Below are 16861 nucleotides of genomic sequence, written 5' to 3'. Positions count from 1 at the left end.
AATTCAGTGTAGGTGGACTTGGAAAGGGCGGCTGGTACGTAGCAGCGCGGCACTCTGAGGCTGCTCAGATCTTGGAGGGACATTTTCCATATCTCCCATGTGTCCATTTTGTCTTGAGGGAGAGGAGCATCCCAGTCTTGAACTCCAATTGACATTTTGCGTAACAAAAGTCTGCCTTTGATCGTCACTGGAGATGCTAGTCCCAAGGGGTCAAAGATACTGTTAATCACCGAGAGGAGCCCGCGGCGGGTGTAGGGTTTGTCATTAACAGCTACCTTGAATGTAAATGAGTCAGTGTTTATGTCCCAGCACATCCCTAGACTTCTCTGATCCGGTAAAGCATCATCACCGAGACTCAATTCTTTGATGCCAGAGGCCAGATCTTCTGGATTGAAGGCTTGCATGACTGAGACACTGTTTGAGGCGATTTTGTGGAGCTTAAGATTGGACTCAGCTAAGGATGCACATGTGCGTTTGAGCAGATCGATGGCTGCAGACTCAGTGGGAAGCGAAATCAACCCGTCGTCCACATAAAAATGTCTCTCGACAAAGTGCGTTGTGTCTGCTCCAAACTTTGCCTCGCCTTTCCGGATGGCTCTTCGTAGGCAATAGATGGCTACCGCTGGTGACGGGCTGTTGCCAAAAACATGCACCCGCATGCGGTACTCCTGCACCTCTTTTGACAAGTCGTTGTCCTTATGCCACAGGAACCTCAGATAATCTCTGTGGTCTGGTCTGACTAGGAATCCGTAAAACATTTGCTGGATGTCAGCAGTAGCTGCAATTAGCTCTTTCCTAAACCGGATCAGCACACCGAGGAGGGTATTATTGAGATCTGGGCCCGTTAACAGTACTGAGTTGAGTGACACACCACATTGCCCTGCACTGGAATCAAAAACTACCCGTATCTGACCGGGCTTCTGGGGATGATATACTCCGAAAATGGGCAGGTACCAGCACTCAGTATTGTCGACAATGGGTGGAGCGATCTCTGCGTGATTGTTCTCAAACAGCTTGTCCATAAACTCTGAGAACTGTTCTTTCACTTGAGGTTTATTGATCAAGTTGCGTCTCAATGAATTGAGTCTAGACAGTGCTTGGTCTCGGTTATTTGGGAGTGGCAAGCGCGGGGACTTGAACGGTAAAGGAGCGATCCAGTAATTACTTATCCTGGTGAACTTCCTTTTCCATTATCCTTAGAAAGGTCTCATCCTCGAAAGACAGGGCACGCTGGTTATCATCATCTGTGCGCTCAAAAACTTTCTCTCCGAGCTTTTCTTCTGCTACATCAGGTTTCGAGCTATGCTTCAAGACGCTATTCTTGTGCTCCCCGCCGTAGCATGGTTTTTCTTTGACGTTGATGCTGTTAGAACAAGGAGTGAAGAGAGATGGACGTCCGTTGGAGAGTATGTGCGTTTTGTAGACGTTGACAGTTGGCTTATGAGCGTTGAGGCATACTTCCCCTACAATTACCCAACCCAGGTCCAGACGCTGTGCGAAGGGAGCGCTGGGGGGTCCGTTTATTTGCTTTCTTGCCTTGTGGACTTGTATGATGTCTCTGCCCAGTAAAACCGCTATCTGGGCGTCAGGATCATACTCAGGTATGAGAGGAGCCAGATGTTTCAAGTGAGGGTGGGCAAGAGCTACTTCAGGCGTTGGTATTTCATCTCTATTAAACACTATCTCATCACATTCAATGAGAGGAGGGAGGTCTAGACTTGGGCCTTCACCTACTGGTTCAATTTGGAACCCCACTGCTTTCCTACCGAGCATTTGAGTTAGACCGGCGCACGTTCTCATATGGTACGTCAGATGGCTTCCCTTGATTCCAAATAGCTCAAAGAATTCAGGACGGGCCAGTGAGCAATTGCTCTGATCGTCAAGGATTGCATACATTTTGACGACGCGTTCTGGTTGGCCTTTAGGGAAGACTCAAACTAGACATACCTTAGAGCAAGAACGTGGGAGAGCCTTCACCACAGATCTTAGTGCACCGTGACGTTACCTCGGGTAGCGTGTTGTCTTGGGGCTGAAGCTCTGGTTCTGATTTGTTTTCTGCCTGGGGTTGCTGAACCATATCAGGATGCATGGCAGAGCAATGTTTTTCACTTTGGCACTCCTCACAATTGACTTTCATGTCACAGTCTTTTATTGTGTGCATGGGGGAACAACAACGAAAACACCGTTTGTGTTCTTTAAGTATACTTCGTCTTTCTTGCAGTGGTTTGATCCGGAAGGCTCTACATTTGGCTAGAGGATGCGTTTTCCTGTGGACTGGGCAATAACGTGTTAGATCATCCTCTTTGGTACTAGCAGGAGCAGTTGTAGCAACCTCTGTTCTGTTTACAGTTAGAGGAGATTTGTAGCTAGTTTGTCTAAGTAGTGGTCTCTCATTTTTGTTGAAGGGTTGGCTGCTGCATGTTGCAAAACTTGGGTCGTTTCTCGCTTTTGCCTCCTCTCGGACAAACTTAACAAAATATGAGAAGGGAGGGAATGCCACTTCATATTTTTGTTTGTATTTTGAGCCTGTGTGAAGCCATTTATCTTGTAGGTTTGGAGGCAGCTTTTCCACTATGGGCTTAACACCACGTGGCGTGTCAAGGTAGGCGAGGCCTGGGAGATAAGCTTCATCTTTAGCAACCTCCAGCTCTAGGAGCAGATCTCCTAGTTCCCTGAGTTTTGCGTTATCTCTATTCGTTAGGCGAGGGAAGCTGTCTAGTCTTTTAAACAAGGCATTTTCTACTACTTCTGGTGAAGCATAACATTCTTCTAACCTGTCCCATGACAACTGGAGGGCTGCCTTGGGGTTAGTGGTATAGACAGCTCTGATTCTTTTAACATGCTCTGAGGACTCTTTACCGAGCCACTTCACTAGGAGATCCAACTCCTGGCTACATGTGAGATCAATGTCTCCAGTTGCATTTAAGAATGATGACTGCCATGCTCTAAAGTTTTCAGGGGTGTCATCAAACTTGAAAAGCCCCGTTGTGATTAACTCTCTACGTGCAAGAAATTTAGCAAAGTCGGCCATAGGTGGGTAATTGCTGTGGGGAGTATTGCAACTGTTTGGTTTGTCACAGTCTCTTGGTGCGTTAAAAGCTTCCTCTTTTACATACATTTTCTTGAACACTGGTGGAGAGGGAGTTCGTCCAGAGCTCCTTGGTATGAACGATGGTGCGTTTGATGCCGGTTCAACCTGAGGTGTTTCTCCTTTAGCCGAATGTGACTTCAGCTCGGTTTGGTGTTGCACATACTCCATAGTTCTCTGTCTGACGACTTGCGGTGGGACTGCACTCTTTGCGCTTTCTCCTTTGTCTTGTTCAGCAGCTGCGGCAGCTTCTGGAACCTCTGCTTTTGCTGTAGCAGCTGCAGCTTTTTTCTCTATCTCCAGCATCTTTAAATCCAGTTCTAGACTTGCCTGTTGTTTTTTAATTTCTAATTGTTTCTTACTATAGGAGGCTTTAGCGTTTGTGGCTTCAGCCGAGGCCCGTGCAAAGATGGCTGCTTCAAATACGCTGGACCTCAAGGATAACTTGGAGGATGAGTGCCTGGAGCTGGAGTGTTTGGATCTGGAGCTAGCTATAGATGAGGCTTTAGCTTCAGATTTAGCCATTTCTTCTGCCTTCTCCTCATGCGGGTTGTCCATCGCTGTGGTGTAGGTTTTATTTTCCACCAACTGCTGATCTGGCTTTTCACTGTACTGTTATCACTACGTGTTGGATACACTGTGTATGTTAACGCAGATCAACAGCAAGCCAAACTCGATATTCATGAGCCAGGAACCGAGCGTCTTGCTCCTTTATTACAGTCTTCTTGACAGCTTACAATTCTTTACAATTGTGGCTTGAAAGCTCAATGAACAAGGTCGAGTGAAACTAGAAAATAAACAGAAAATAAAATATACATCAGCTCTTGCTATGTGAAATAAATGCACCAAATAAAATTGCTAGTGCCAGAAAGCATGCATAAGAATTAACTTTGGCTGTTACTAAAGATCAACAGCATTTTAGCAATCTTTTCATATGCTAATTAGATCATTAGCATCGTTGCTATGCTAATATTCAGAGCACAAAGCAAAATGAGCCCCTGGGATCAGGCTAATTCCTGGTATCAACACATTCACAAAACGATCTCTAAATTGGCTCTTATAACCATATAATATTAACCAGAACATAGATCAGACTTACAGCCATTGCTTTTGAAGGTGCAAATAAAGATTTAGGACACAGGAGGTGAAGTTTAAGCATGGATTGGCAGGTTTTTCGCTACAAACGTTTTTCCTCCACTAAGCTCTGCTTCCGCTACCCACAATGCACAATCCTCAGAATTCACCTTCAAGATAAAATACAGATAACCAACACTGACTATATAAGTTTTTTTAACTAAATGACCATCTTTTTTAACATGAATTACTGCAGATGAATTATGACATTTTTTATCACTGAATTATTATGAACTATTTCTTAACCTTTGCGTTGGGCAGAACAGTAGCTCTGTAAAACCTAAAAATGTGTTCATTCTGTATTGACGCTTATTATGAAGGAATTCTTGGCCCACTGTAGTCAGTGTTGGTAGCGAAAAATGAACCGAGACGGTATTGTGAAGACATGAGGCATGAACAGTCTGTTAGGGTTAAAAAATTTTATTAAAAAAATCTTTAGGACACATATCTATTTACAAAACACAGAAGAATAAAAACAGGATACAGTATAAGTGCACATAAAATATTAAATAGACTAACGGTTACAATCATTTCATTTTTCTTTAAGGTGCTGTTCCTGAGGGTTCAGAGGTCATCAGAAGTTCTTTTTTATTCAAATAGCTTAAAAGAGAGTCAGTTGGCAGCTGTGGTGAGGCTCTCCGGGGCAGAAGTGGCATTCTGCTTCTCCCTGAATTGACAAAAACAAACAAGGCACTCGTTAGAAACTTCAAAAATGGTATGGGCAAGGGAATTATATTATTTATTTATTTCTATCAGCTGAAGTGATTGACTACAAATATAATATTGTTATTGGGTAGTCATTGTAATGAATGTAAAGCTCGTATCAGTGTAAAGTGCACTTACATGACGTTAGACAGGAGTTTTTGCACAGCCTTCAACTTAGGGTTCAAGCAGTAGCGATAGCTGTTGTTCAAGGTGACACTGTTGAAATGGAAAACAGATTTAAAGTTCAGTTTAAATCAAAAACAAAGAATAAACAGATACATATAAAAAAGCTCTTTAAATAGACTGATGCTACAAGAATTTTTCAAAGATTGTGATCTACCTTAGAAAGCTATTAGTAAAATGCATCTAAGTTACATTGTACGGTGCTTTATTTAAGCTTTAGTAAGTCATGTTAAAAAAAAAATCCCATGTTTACAGTTTTAAAAATAAATAAGAAACTTACACAATCTCCACTTTGTTGCAGAAGATGGTTGCTGGGTAGATCTGAATGTCCTTTATTTCGGACTTCTGGCCAACACGATTCCTGACGCGCTGACACAGACACTGCTGTCCTGATTGTTTGACTAGAAAGACAATGAAAAAAAATTAATATTTTACATGAACAAATTCAAGTTTGCATGAATTCCCAAGAACCTAAACCATGCAAAGAAAAAAAAAAAGAAAAGAAAAGAAACTTACGTTGGGCTTTGGAGATGCAGACCATGACAGCCAGGAGCAGAAACACTTTGATGAAGGTGGACATTGTTGGTTTCAAGGTGGTACTGAAAATGTGAGGTGAAGATGAAAATGCAGCCAGAGAGATCACCAACAGCTGAAGACTGATTGCTGACAGGAGTGCTGTGAGGAGCAGAGGCCGAGCGTGCGCTTAAATACTGTCTTTGGCTGTATGTGTCATCTTTCCTGTGACAGAGGGAATTTTTTTCAGGGTGGAAAGTGAAACTTGAAAATGCCACAAAACAGAAAAAAAAACCCCTTTTCACACTGTACCCAAAATGCAATACCACCCCTCTTGGATGGGTGGCATCGCATTTTCACATTACATACAGGTTATATGACAAAAAGTACATTAAACCTTTTTGCATAAGAATTAAAAAGTGCAGCTTGTTAGAGCAGAGGAAGTTCTTGCACAGTTGAGAATTTTGCTGAATGTTTGCGTGAACAGCCAAAGAACACACAAACAATGTTATTATGATTATTGTCATTGTTATTGCTATTATTATTTTAATTAATTATTGCGCTTATATTTTGCATAATTAATACATTTTGATTGGGAAAAAAAATCATCCAAACATAGTCATGTCAGAATGAAAAATCTGATGTTCTATCTTATGAGAAGTTAAAGGAAAACATCTGGGCCATGTTTTCATTTTTTTTATTTTTAAAATTAAAAAATTTTTTTTGCATGTGCTCATGAGAAGTTATCTAATCAGGCAATCATATGGAACCAACTCAGTGCATTTAGGAATGTAGACAGGATTCAAACCGAGCATCAGAACTGGGAAGAAAGGCGATTTAAAAGAGTTTTAATATGACATGGTTGTTGGTGTCAGATGGGCTCTGAGTATTTTAGAAACTGCTGATCTACTGGGATTTTCCTGAACAATCATCTCTAGCGTTTACAGAAAAAAATAGTCCAGAATGGAGAAAATATTCAGAGAGCGGCACTTCTCTGGGTGAAACGCTGTGTTGATGCCAGAGGAAAAGGGCTAGACGGCATCAAACTGATAGGAAGGCAACAGGTACTCAAATAACCACTTGTTACAACCAAGGTATGCAAAAGAGCCGTTGTTTTTTCGCACAACATGTCAAACGCTAAAGACGACAGACCACAGCAGTAGAAGGCCACACTGGGTGCCACTCCTGTCAGCTGAGAACAGGAAACCGAGGTTACAATTTGCAGGGGCTTCACCAAAATTGGACAAAAGCAGATTGGGAAATCATTTCCTGCTCTGATGAGTTTCTGCTGTGCCATTCGGACGGTAGCGTCGGAATTTGGTGGAAGCAACATGGATCCATCCTGCCGAGTATCAGCGCTTCAGACTGCTGGTGGTTTTGGTGTGATGTTGTGGGGGATATTTTCTTGACACACTTTGGCCTCCTCAGTATCAAGTTAGCCTAGTTTAAACCCCACAGCATGCCTGACCAGTCCTTTATGACCACTGTGTACCCATCCTCTGATGGCTGCGTCCAACAGGATAATGCACCATATCGTAAAGCTAGAGTACAAATGATGGAAAATAACATTTGTTGGGGGTCTCAGTTGTGAGCAAACCATAAAATTTCCCAGAGCTGAGACCCCTCTGAATGAAGGATTGTGTTAGAAGTCTTCTACAGGAAATATTTAGATGCAGTTATTGCAACACAAAGGTGTCATAGCGGATACTGAGAGCACTCATACACACACGTTGTACATAAAATAAGCTCTCAAATCTGTGGATAATAAAAGCTATCGCTATTTTGATATACTGCCTATGGGTTTGTGAGCTGGGAAAATTGTATTTCGCATTTATTATATAAAATTCTTAATAGACTTTTAAAAAATGGCTTAGGAAAATGATCAAAAATCTCTACTTCTGCAACATGTTTCCATTAAATATACAGTTCAGTTACATTTCCATATGATCCTAACGTTTGCTTAAAAGAAAAAAACCCGCCTGCATTGATAACCTAGTACCTTACCGTGCCTGCTTTTGATTTTGATTTTGTCCACTCTGCTTTTACTTTAGTTATTTTTTATCTGTTTTGCTTTCTTTCTTCGTGTCTAGCTTTGTTGGGGTAATTGGGGGTCATGAAGTTATTTCATCTACATAAATCACTGAGCTGAATGTGGGCTGATTATTTCCACAATTTTCACTGACATTCTAAAAAAGGCAGATATTTGAACTACTTACACAAAGTGTGGGTTGGTGTTTTTTTTTTTTTCCATTTTTTGCAGCTTGAGGGTCTGATGTTATATGCATCAGTGGTTAACACCTTTAGCATGCTCAGTTCCAAATGAAAGGTGTGAGTGCACGGAAAACATGAGAGCTCGTCTTACTTCTTTCCGCTTGTATTATGCCATAGTTATGCATCTGTGGTGTGAGTAAATCTGTAATCTCTGTCTTATCTGAATAACTATCTTTATTTCCTCTTCATTTGTCTGATATTGACACCACCAGATCGCATAGATTAGGTAAGAAAAGCCACCAAGCTCAAAGCCTTGAAACAACATGGTTTCAAGTGAAAGCTTCTGAGTTTCAGTTTTATTTCCCCTTTCATTTAATCCTCAAAAAAAGTGAAATGGAATCACCTTTCCTTTTCTTTTTAATAGCCTCTTATTTTCTTGTGTTGAAATCACAAAGCTAAAATGAAACAGAAAGTAATGCCACTGAAAGAATTCATGTCAGCCTGTAGTTTCCTGTAAAAGCTTTCTGATGAAGCCTATTAGGGAATCTATAGTAGTTAGAAACACAGTGAGGTAAGGCTAATTTTGATAGTACTAATAAAAGTTAAGGTGTCTGCTCTATGAAAGCCTTATGTCTCCAAGGTATGAACTCTGAGAAGATCAACAACACATTTGGCATAAAGGTTTAGTTCTTCTCTATGATCAACCATGCACATAGTTTTGGTTTGACTTACTGCAACTTCTGACATATCTCTGTACCTCTGGGATGCTGGCTCAGAGAAAGATTCAAAACATGGGCTGCTAAAAACAAAATCACTCACATCACTTTGTGTTTGACACTTTGTTTTGGGGGTGAAATAATGAAACGATGCTTTAAACATCATGACGTTGAATTTTAATGCTAATTCAATTGAAAGGTTTTTCGGAGAGGGTGGCGTGTAAGTGGATCTTTAAAAAAATTTGGAGATTCTTAAATGTTAAACCAAAGATTCAAACAAATGTCAAAGTGGAGGTTTGCTATTTTAAGACCCCGGGATATTCCCTTCCGATGGGGACTTTCATTTCTTGCTCTATCTGACTACACAGCGGTGATCACTTGGTCAGCAAGTGTGACCTCTCCAAAACTACACAAAAGAGCGTGTCGTGTTGTAGTGATTTCGAAATCACACTTTTTTCAGCACTACAGTAACAGTGCTTCCAACGCAGGTGAACTGCTCTTGGCATGCTTGAATATTTTATATGTGCTTTCTGTTAATATTTAATGGCTTTTCCCTATTCTGGGTACATCTTGTTCTTTCATATATTACGGCACAAGAAGGGAAAACGTGGTGCAGCTGCGGGCCAGCTCAGCGTGGTAGTACATGTATGGCCAAAACCATCAATGGAAATTGGCATTTTTTTTCCTATTAGCCCTAATTGTTGTGGGGTAAAAGTAGGTTTGGGTATGTAATGGAATGACCAAACTTATAAATCTAGAATATATTTCCTTTTGTGAAGCTATGTGTGTGCGCTGTCACTTGAGGTGAAAACCACAAATGTGTGACCCCCTGTAGGAATAAATCAACAGGAACTAGCAACATCAGCAGAATCTCTTCCTGTACAAACTTTGTCTGTTGAGCCAAGTGTGGTTGCACTTCTCATTTATTTAAAAAGTGATATTTCACGTTAGGAGTAGAGCTATGATGAAATACAAAGTGACTAGTGAAGATATTTTATTGTGGACAGGAAAGAGGGGGAAAAAAAAGCAGGAATTATGCAGATTGGAAACAAGTCAAGCAGACTCTAACCCAAAAACTCTGAATGTCAAAAATGTTATAAAAGCCGTTTCCTCAGGCTGCTGTGGAAACAGAAAAGTGTTGTTTAGATGGTGATCAAAGGTTACATATGTCAAAAAGTTAAGAATGTGTTTTCACAGGACTTTCTGTAGTCAGGTGAAAAAAATACACACATACCTGCTACACACAGTAAGTAGGAGCCACGTGCTGCTAATCAAATGCACGTGGCTGATAGTTGAACATCAGCAAGTGTGAGCATCTCCACAAAAGCAGAAGTTCGGGCAGTTTGCTGGTCTGGAGCATTCAGGTGTGGGTTAGCGCAGCAACGTTCAGAGAAATTTATAAAAAAAAAAAAAAAAAAATTACATCTCAGACTCTACAGGCCTCAGTTAGCATGTTAAGTGTTAAAGTTCATGACAGCACGATTAGAAAAAGACTGAACAACTTGTTTGGAAGGGTTTTCAGGAGAAAGTCTCAGTGAACAGCACCACATTTGGCAAAAAAACAAACACAATATATCAGCACAAGCACCTCATATCAACTGTCAAGCACGGTGGTGGAGGGGTGTTGATTTGAGCTTGTTTTGCAGCCGCAGGACCTGAGCACCTTGTTGTCAGTGAGTGAACCATCAACTCCGCTGTACACCAAAGAGTCACATATGAGGCCCGAGAGGTGAAACTGGGTTACGCAACATAACACTGATCGCAGCACCAAATCTACAGCAGAATGGCTAAAAAAGAAAAAAAAAAAAGTCAAGGTGCTGCATTACAACCAAGTTACACAAACCTCAATGAACTGATTCAACACTGTAAATAAGAGATTCCTCAGCAATGTGACAGACTGATGCAGTCATACTGAAAACTATTACTCCAAGTTGTTGAAGCTTAAAGACCTGTGAAAACTTAAACCTTTAGAGCTGCATGTGTGGCGCCCACGTGGTGGATTTATTCCACGTGGTTGAGATGCTTTCTTGTTTGTGAATTCTTCAAGTATCAGTGTTAATGTAGTGGAAATCAGTACAGACAATTACTTTAGTTTGTCTCAAAAAAACTAATCATTAAATGACTAAAACATTGACACTGCTCAATAAATTAAGGGAAACTAAGGGAAATCCAGCAAAAATCCAACTTAATCAGTATATATATATATATATATATATATATATATATATATATATATATATATATATTAGTTTATATACGCTTATGCTTTTCATGCTTTAGCTGTCAGTTTCACAAGAACAGATCTCATCTTCCTGTTGAGGTAAGTGTGAAAAGCGCGAGTGTTAACAACCACTAAGATTATTTTGCAGCAGCCATCAAAACCTTTCTCATTTTAATGCTGACATGTCTTTCTTTTTATGGTTTAATGACTTCTTCAGTTGTGTAGCAACCGAAGTAGGTGATGCTGCATGTACAACATGCAACACGTGTAGCGTGTTGTGCAGCAATATCTAAAACCTAACAAACTGAAAGAGAGTGCACCTGGAAATTCATTAATGGAAACACTGCAAGTTTGTTTTCATGGTTTGTTCTTCAGCACAGCCTGAACTCTCTGAGGCAGCTTCAGGAATAGTTCTCCAGGCTTCCTGAAGGACATTCAAAGCTCCTCTTTGGATGTTGGCTGCCTTTAGTTCTGTTCTCTGTCAAGATGATCTCACACCGCTTCAGTAATATTGAGGTTTAGGCTCTGGGGAGGCCCAGATCTTATGATTATAATTAGCATTCCAGTCTGTTTTTCTATCCAGCGATGCTTTGGCTTACTGCATTTGCTGCAGTGTGTTTGGGATAATTGTCATGCTGAAAAATGAAGATGTTTCCAATCAGAGGGTTTTCTGATAATACTGCATGGTGGATCAAAATCTGACTGTACTTTTCTGTGTTCATAACTCCTTCAGTTTTGACATGACAGAGCCTCCACTATGTTTTACAGATGGCTGTAGACACTCATTGTTATACCTCTCTCCTGACCTCCTCCAATGAACCAAAAATGTATAATTTGGATTCATCACTCCATCAGACCTGTTGCCACTGATTTTCAGTCCAGTTCTTGTGTAATCTGGCATACCTCAGCCTTTTCTCCCTGATTCCCTTCCATAAGAATGGCTTCTTGACAGCCAGCCTTCCACTGAGAGACATTTCTGAGGCTTCGGTGAACAGCAGACAGATCAGCTGAAGGGTCCAGTTGCATCTCTCAGGTCTGAGTCAGATCTTTGCTGGATTTTTTCCTGTTTCATAAGGACATGACTTTCAGATAATTTTTGTAGGCCTGTCACTTCTTCTTTTGTCCTCCACTTGCCCAATTTCTTAAATTTCTTTTAAGGACATGCTCCACATCATGCTGAGATATGTCAACTTTTTGGCTAACAACTCTTTGGGAATCACCTTATTGACGCAAAAACACTATTTTAAGTCTGTCAAACATTTTTGTAGATTCTAAATCTGAAGAAGATTCGAGAGCTAAAGAAATGTGAACAAATGATGTGTTTTTGTTAAAAGAAAAGCTGCTAGTAACAAAGTGCCTAAAAATACAATTTAAAATGGGTTCTTTGGTAAGTTGTCTGTTATGTGTAGACAAACATGTTGATTTAGGTGCCTTTTTAATGATTTAATAATTCATAGGTCAGTGTTAAGGGACTTTTCTGATAATGGTTGGTTACAAGGACTAAACTGAAAATGGGTGCTCAAATTTTTTGATCAGCAGGGAGAAAATTCCCTAAATTGCAGAATGGAACAAACATACATCTGGGAGGCAGGTCACTAAAGGCCAGTTTAAAAGTTTCAACTAAAAAGAGGATACCACTAATGATAAGTGATCTAATTTTATTTTATTTTTTTGTAATTTAGGTGAATTGACCCTCTACCCTTGACCCTGAACAGTGTAGTAGTTTACTAAAAATGTTCTCCCTTATTTATGGTAGTTTTGGTTCTTCAAAGTTCCAGTGTACAGATTGCCGATTGAAGTCCTGGCTGCAAAAACACTCAGACTTTTCTGCATCCAAGGCCAAAACATTTGATTGTCAGTACAGCTGCAGTTAGGATCTGACCTCTGACCCTTAAATCCCTAAACTGACACTTTGAAAGTAATTACATGCCTCAATACCATAAAGAGAGTAAGAACAGCTTATGGGAGATTTGCTCTTATAAAATGTGCTTTGGATTGATTATGCAAAGCATTTTCTTGAGTAGTAATGATATAAGGCTGCCCTCTAGTGCCTCACATTCGGAAGAACAGCCAAGGCATGTTTTGGTTTTTCTGCCCAAGCCTATGTAAACCTTTCAATTTAGGTGCAGGTCACTTATGTGTTTCATCGCTCTATAATCGATTCCAGTATCTTCTCTTCTTTGTAATGTGAATATGCATTAGTGTGAGTCATAGCACTGCTTCCGTCAAGATCACATTTTCCTTTTATATCTCATAACATGCAGCGCTGATCCTGTCATACCAGTGCAACATCTTGCACCAGCATCTTGCATGTTTAGGTTCGGCGGTGTCATCTTTGCTCAGCCTGTGTCTCTCCACACTTGTGTTTACCAGTGCAGGATCCCGCGACAGTTACCATAGAAACTTCAGCGCCTGGCACCAGCAGGACCGAGTGTAGAGTTCATTTCTGAAGGAGCTTCGCGGCTCAGAGGAAAAGCACCTTTCACACAATCTGACTGAGAGTATCAAAAGACTGGTTTATTCATTCATATGTAATTTACAAACACTGGAAGATATTAAAAAGGACATTACACAGTTGCTCATTTTCATGAATTTGTATGATTACCGGCATACATCAGGAGTAGGAAGGTTGTATAGTAAATATTAACACTGATATAATGTTACAGATGGACAGTCGTGGTAGTATTTACTTGCCTCTGTATGATTTCAAATGTGTATTTCTATGTGTCTCCTAATGTCACTGTCTCGCGCACTGACACAAAAGATTAGGATACTTTACTGAGGAATGTCACACTGACTGTCCATTTACACCCTACACCTCAGCAATGGCAGGCAGCATGCAGGCTCGTGCACGTGCCTCCCTCCATGCCAGCCTGCAGTCAGAGATCCACTGGGAGATGAGGGACTGTTTGATGGTCAGATTCGCTCTTTCTCCCTCTGCCTTTCTGTCTGCTGGGGAAGCTGTCCTGACCTCCGACCTGGCTAAGGTGTGTTTTGGGGAGATGTTTGGAACTGAAGTGCCAGTGCTTGTGTTTAATTCAGGGCAACTGCTCTTGCATTGTTGTTGGAAATCTGGATTTGAAGCAACAGAGATGCCGTGGGCTTGCATGCAAACCTGGCTCTCCCACACGCTGCTGTGTTGCCTTACAAACCTCCCCTCAACAAATGCTCTCCTCCTACTGCCTGAGAGGGCAGAGAAGTTGTTCTGGTGTCCATAAAGATACTCCAGAGGGTCAGAATTACCAAACTTCAGTTCTCCATTCAGTTCTTTTACCTCCACCTGCTGCACATCAGTGGCACATGCCTCCTCTTTTGGGTTGCATTCAGAAGTGCTTAGTGTGGTCTCACTGAGCCGTGATGGCCTCAGCTTCTGCTGCGCAGCGTCCTGCTGATGTGCGTGGAAACTGTCAGGGGAAATGTCCCGGGTGGGGAAGGTGGGGTGGGCCAGGTGGCAGATGGAGAGGAGGTAGTCCTCTGATGAGACAGCCTGGCGGTGAGCAGAATTATAGAGTGTGTTGGCTTCATTCAAATCTCTCACCGTCTCCTCGCTGCCCTCTCTGATTGTAGGCAGTGTCAGTCTTCTCTTGGACAGCAGTCTGGACCGTGGCCGCATAGCTGAGAGAAAGACAAGATGGGAAAGGTCTCGTTTAGAAGGAAAAAAAAAAAGCCATCTCATGTGTAATACTGCATTAGGAAATAGTTTATATAAACTGATAGATGCCTGGTAGTGTCTGAAATCTTACTTCCTATTTTACAAAGTGAGTGCCCTGATTGAGCCCCAGTTTCTATGTGTCCTTCACATTTTACTTTATATGATACACTTAAAAAATAAATGTACTCTATTGTTTAATAAACTGAGTTATAATGTGTGGAATTAACAGTATATTCATACACACTATTGTATTGTATTGGCAACAACTTGTGTTCAGTTTGCTATCAAAAGCCTTTTGTTTAATCACCTCATCAGTCTAATGTGTTTTTCTAATGACATAATGTTCATCTGGACATTGCTCACATGATGCATACGGGTTCACAGCCTGAAGCATTTTCCAAACACAACTAACTGCCTCTGCTGGCTGTATCAATAGTCAAGAAAACGTACAAAGCCTTCCCCTCCTCTTTCTTCATTTCGGGCACTGTCCGCTGCTCACTCTGGAGTTGGAGTGTCAGCCGTGTAAAATACAAACAATCCCAGCAAGAGGCTGCACACATAGACGTCTATTTTGTGCCATCTCAGACGAGTGAAGCCGCAGAATGTTTCAGAATGTTTCAGAATGTGCAGCTCCAAGTTGTTATAACCCAGAGTGTAGCCCGCAATATGTGTGTTTGTTTTGACCTCATGACAAAATTAGTGCAAGCCAAACCAAAATGCCAGCCTCTCCCAGTTTCTTCCAAGGTGTAACCATTGCTAAATATAGACCACACCTTCTGTATACAACAGCTAAAAATGGTTCCATGGCAGCAGCAGCTCTAGGCTGAAGCACAAAATAGGCACCCTGTGTATTTTCTTCTCATGCATTCTCAGTAATAATGTGAAGATTTTCTGCTCAATTTGCCGTCACACTCACCTTCACAGATGCTCTTTGTTGAGTCCACAGAATCTTTTCTTTTCTCTTCTGCTCGTGCAATTTTAAATAGCAGCCTGCATCCGTCTCTCTCGCTCTCTTTTCTTCTCAGTTTGATTTATGATCTTCTGTTTCCATTTACTGGTCCTGCTTCTCTTTAATTGTAGCTGCAACTGTCTCTGACCAGAGGCAGAGGCAGAATGCAGATTTATCTTCTCCTCATATCCCTCCTCCTCCTCCTCCTCCCCCCCTCTCTCCCTCGCTTACTTTTGGTTTGCCCTCCTTCCCTGCTTCTAAAAATAGACTCACCATCCATTTCCTCAGCTCCAGCACTGTCTCTGACTGACTGTACTGATGGAAAGAGAAAAACAGAGGCAGAAAAAGAGGGATGAGAAAGGAGACTCAGACACAGAGAGCAAAAGAGGGATGATGATAGAGAGCAAGGGAAGAGAGATGAAAACAAAAGAAACGCACAACCAGCGGAAAAGAGGCAGATTTATTTTTTCCACATTTTTTTTTTAGAAGACACCATTTCTAAAAATGTCTGACTGTAAGTGAGCACAGTTGGCCCCTGTAATTTTGGTATATATGCCAAAATTAAAAATTCTTTCTGAAAACAAAAATGGACGAGCTGTAAACATGTGTAAAGCTTATAACATACATCATGCAGATAATCTGATCAGACGGGCTCTGACATGTTTACTCTGTGTATGCTTGTGCGTGTGTGCTTGTGCGTGTGTGTGTGACAACGTGTGTGCACACAATGCAGTGATCACAGGACCACTGACTTATGGAAACCTTTCTCATGATTCACATGAGTCAACAATTTCCCCCTCTGGAGACACATTTCTTAATCATTAGACCTTAAAATTCATAAACAGTCGTTACACCTGGTTGATTTTTCAAAAACGTTGTTTTATTGTGTTATTACGTCTTATTACATTTCATTAATACTCAGTGCTAAGAGCTGATAGACTGCAGTTTACAAGAGCCCACCAGCAAACCTCAGACTGAATTTCTAGTTAAAAACATATTTTGAAGCAATGATCATAATAACCTTTCTGCTTGTGTTAAACTGAACTATTTTTAAAGAAAACCCACTTTGGGGATTTGGAGCAGACACAAAGAGAGTTATGTAAACAAAAAGACTGTCTGCTCTGCAGTTTGTGGTAAAAGTGGCTGCTATTTGTCACTCGGGTAAAGACTTGATATTAAAAACTGGGTCGCAGGTGGCAGGGTGGATGTAATACTTTTTATTTCTCCTAATCAGACTTTGATTGCTGTTTAAATTGACCCCCCCCCCCCCCCCCCCCTTTTAATCTAGAAGCCCATTTCACTTTTTTAAAATTTTATTTCATTTTTTTATTCATGTTAAAGGACAATAAGCTGCGGGGAAAACTGCATGTTTTTAAAGAAGATTCAGATGTGGGTTTGTAAACAAGGAAATAAAGTTGCATTCATTTAACAGGGGCTGATGCAACAACTATGATCTCCATCACTGAACTAACATTATAACTATCATAAC

General features: G+C 41.0%; 2 protein-coding genes across 2 annotated transcripts; both read right to left on the bottom strand.

Moving 5' to 3' along the window:
* Positions 1–4634: 4634 nt before the first annotated feature.
* Positions 4635–5778, bottom strand: LOC115787399 (C-X-C motif chemokine 6-like). Its single transcript, XM_030740090.1, has 4 exons — positions 5627–5778; positions 5391–5511; positions 5066–5143; positions 4635–4889 (listed from the first exon to the last, which is right to left on the bottom strand). The coding sequence occupies exons 1-4, from the start codon at positions 5688–5690 to the stop codon at positions 4835–4837; spliced, it is 318 nt and encodes a 105-aa protein (XP_030595950.1). The 5' UTR covers positions 5691–5778; the 3' UTR covers positions 4635–4834.
* Positions 5779–13289: 7511 nt separating this feature from the next.
* On the bottom strand, positions 13290–15520 carry LOC115787248 (uncharacterized). The gene is made up of 2 exons (XM_030739846.1): positions 15340–15520; positions 13290–14386 (listed from the first exon to the last, which is right to left on the bottom strand). Exon 2 carries the CDS (start codon positions 14382–14384, stop codon positions 13584–13586), a length of 801 nt encoding a protein of 266 aa, XP_030595706.1. The 5' UTR covers positions 14385–14386; positions 15340–15520; the 3' UTR covers positions 13290–13583.
* Between the last annotated feature and the right edge of the window lie 1341 nt (positions 15521–16861).

This window comes from Archocentrus centrarchus, chromosome 10 (assembly GCF_007364275.1).
Source record: "Archocentrus centrarchus isolate MPI-CPG fArcCen1 chromosome 10, fArcCen1, whole genome shotgun sequence".
In the NCBI taxonomy this organism is placed as follows: Eukaryota; Metazoa; Chordata; class Actinopteri; order Cichliformes; family Cichlidae; genus Archocentrus; species Archocentrus centrarchus.
The sequence above is the reverse complement of the archived record's forward strand: the minus strand, read 5'-3'. Positions and strand labels throughout refer to the sequence as shown.

What these genes read in the sequence shown, in the direction of transcription:
- LOC115787399 (XM_030740090.1), bottom strand. Translation starts at nt 5,690, where the DNA reads ATGTCCACCTTCATCAAAGTGTTTCTGCTCCTGGCTGTCATGGTCTGC. An exon ending in CTGCATCTCCAAAGCCCAAC is followed by an intron (nt 5,512 to 5,626) that starts GTAAGTTTCTTT and finishes TTGTCTTTCTAG; the next exon opens with TCAAACAATCAGGACAGCAG. An exon ending in TGCAACAAAGTGGAGATTGT is followed by an intron (nt 5,144 to 5,390) that starts GTAAGTTTCTTA and finishes CCATTTCAACAG; the next exon opens with TGTCACCTTGAACAACAGCT.
- LOC115787248 (XM_030739846.1), bottom strand. Translation starts at nt 14,384, where the DNA reads ATGCGGCCACGGTCCAGACTGCTGTCCAAGAGAAGACTGACACTGCCT.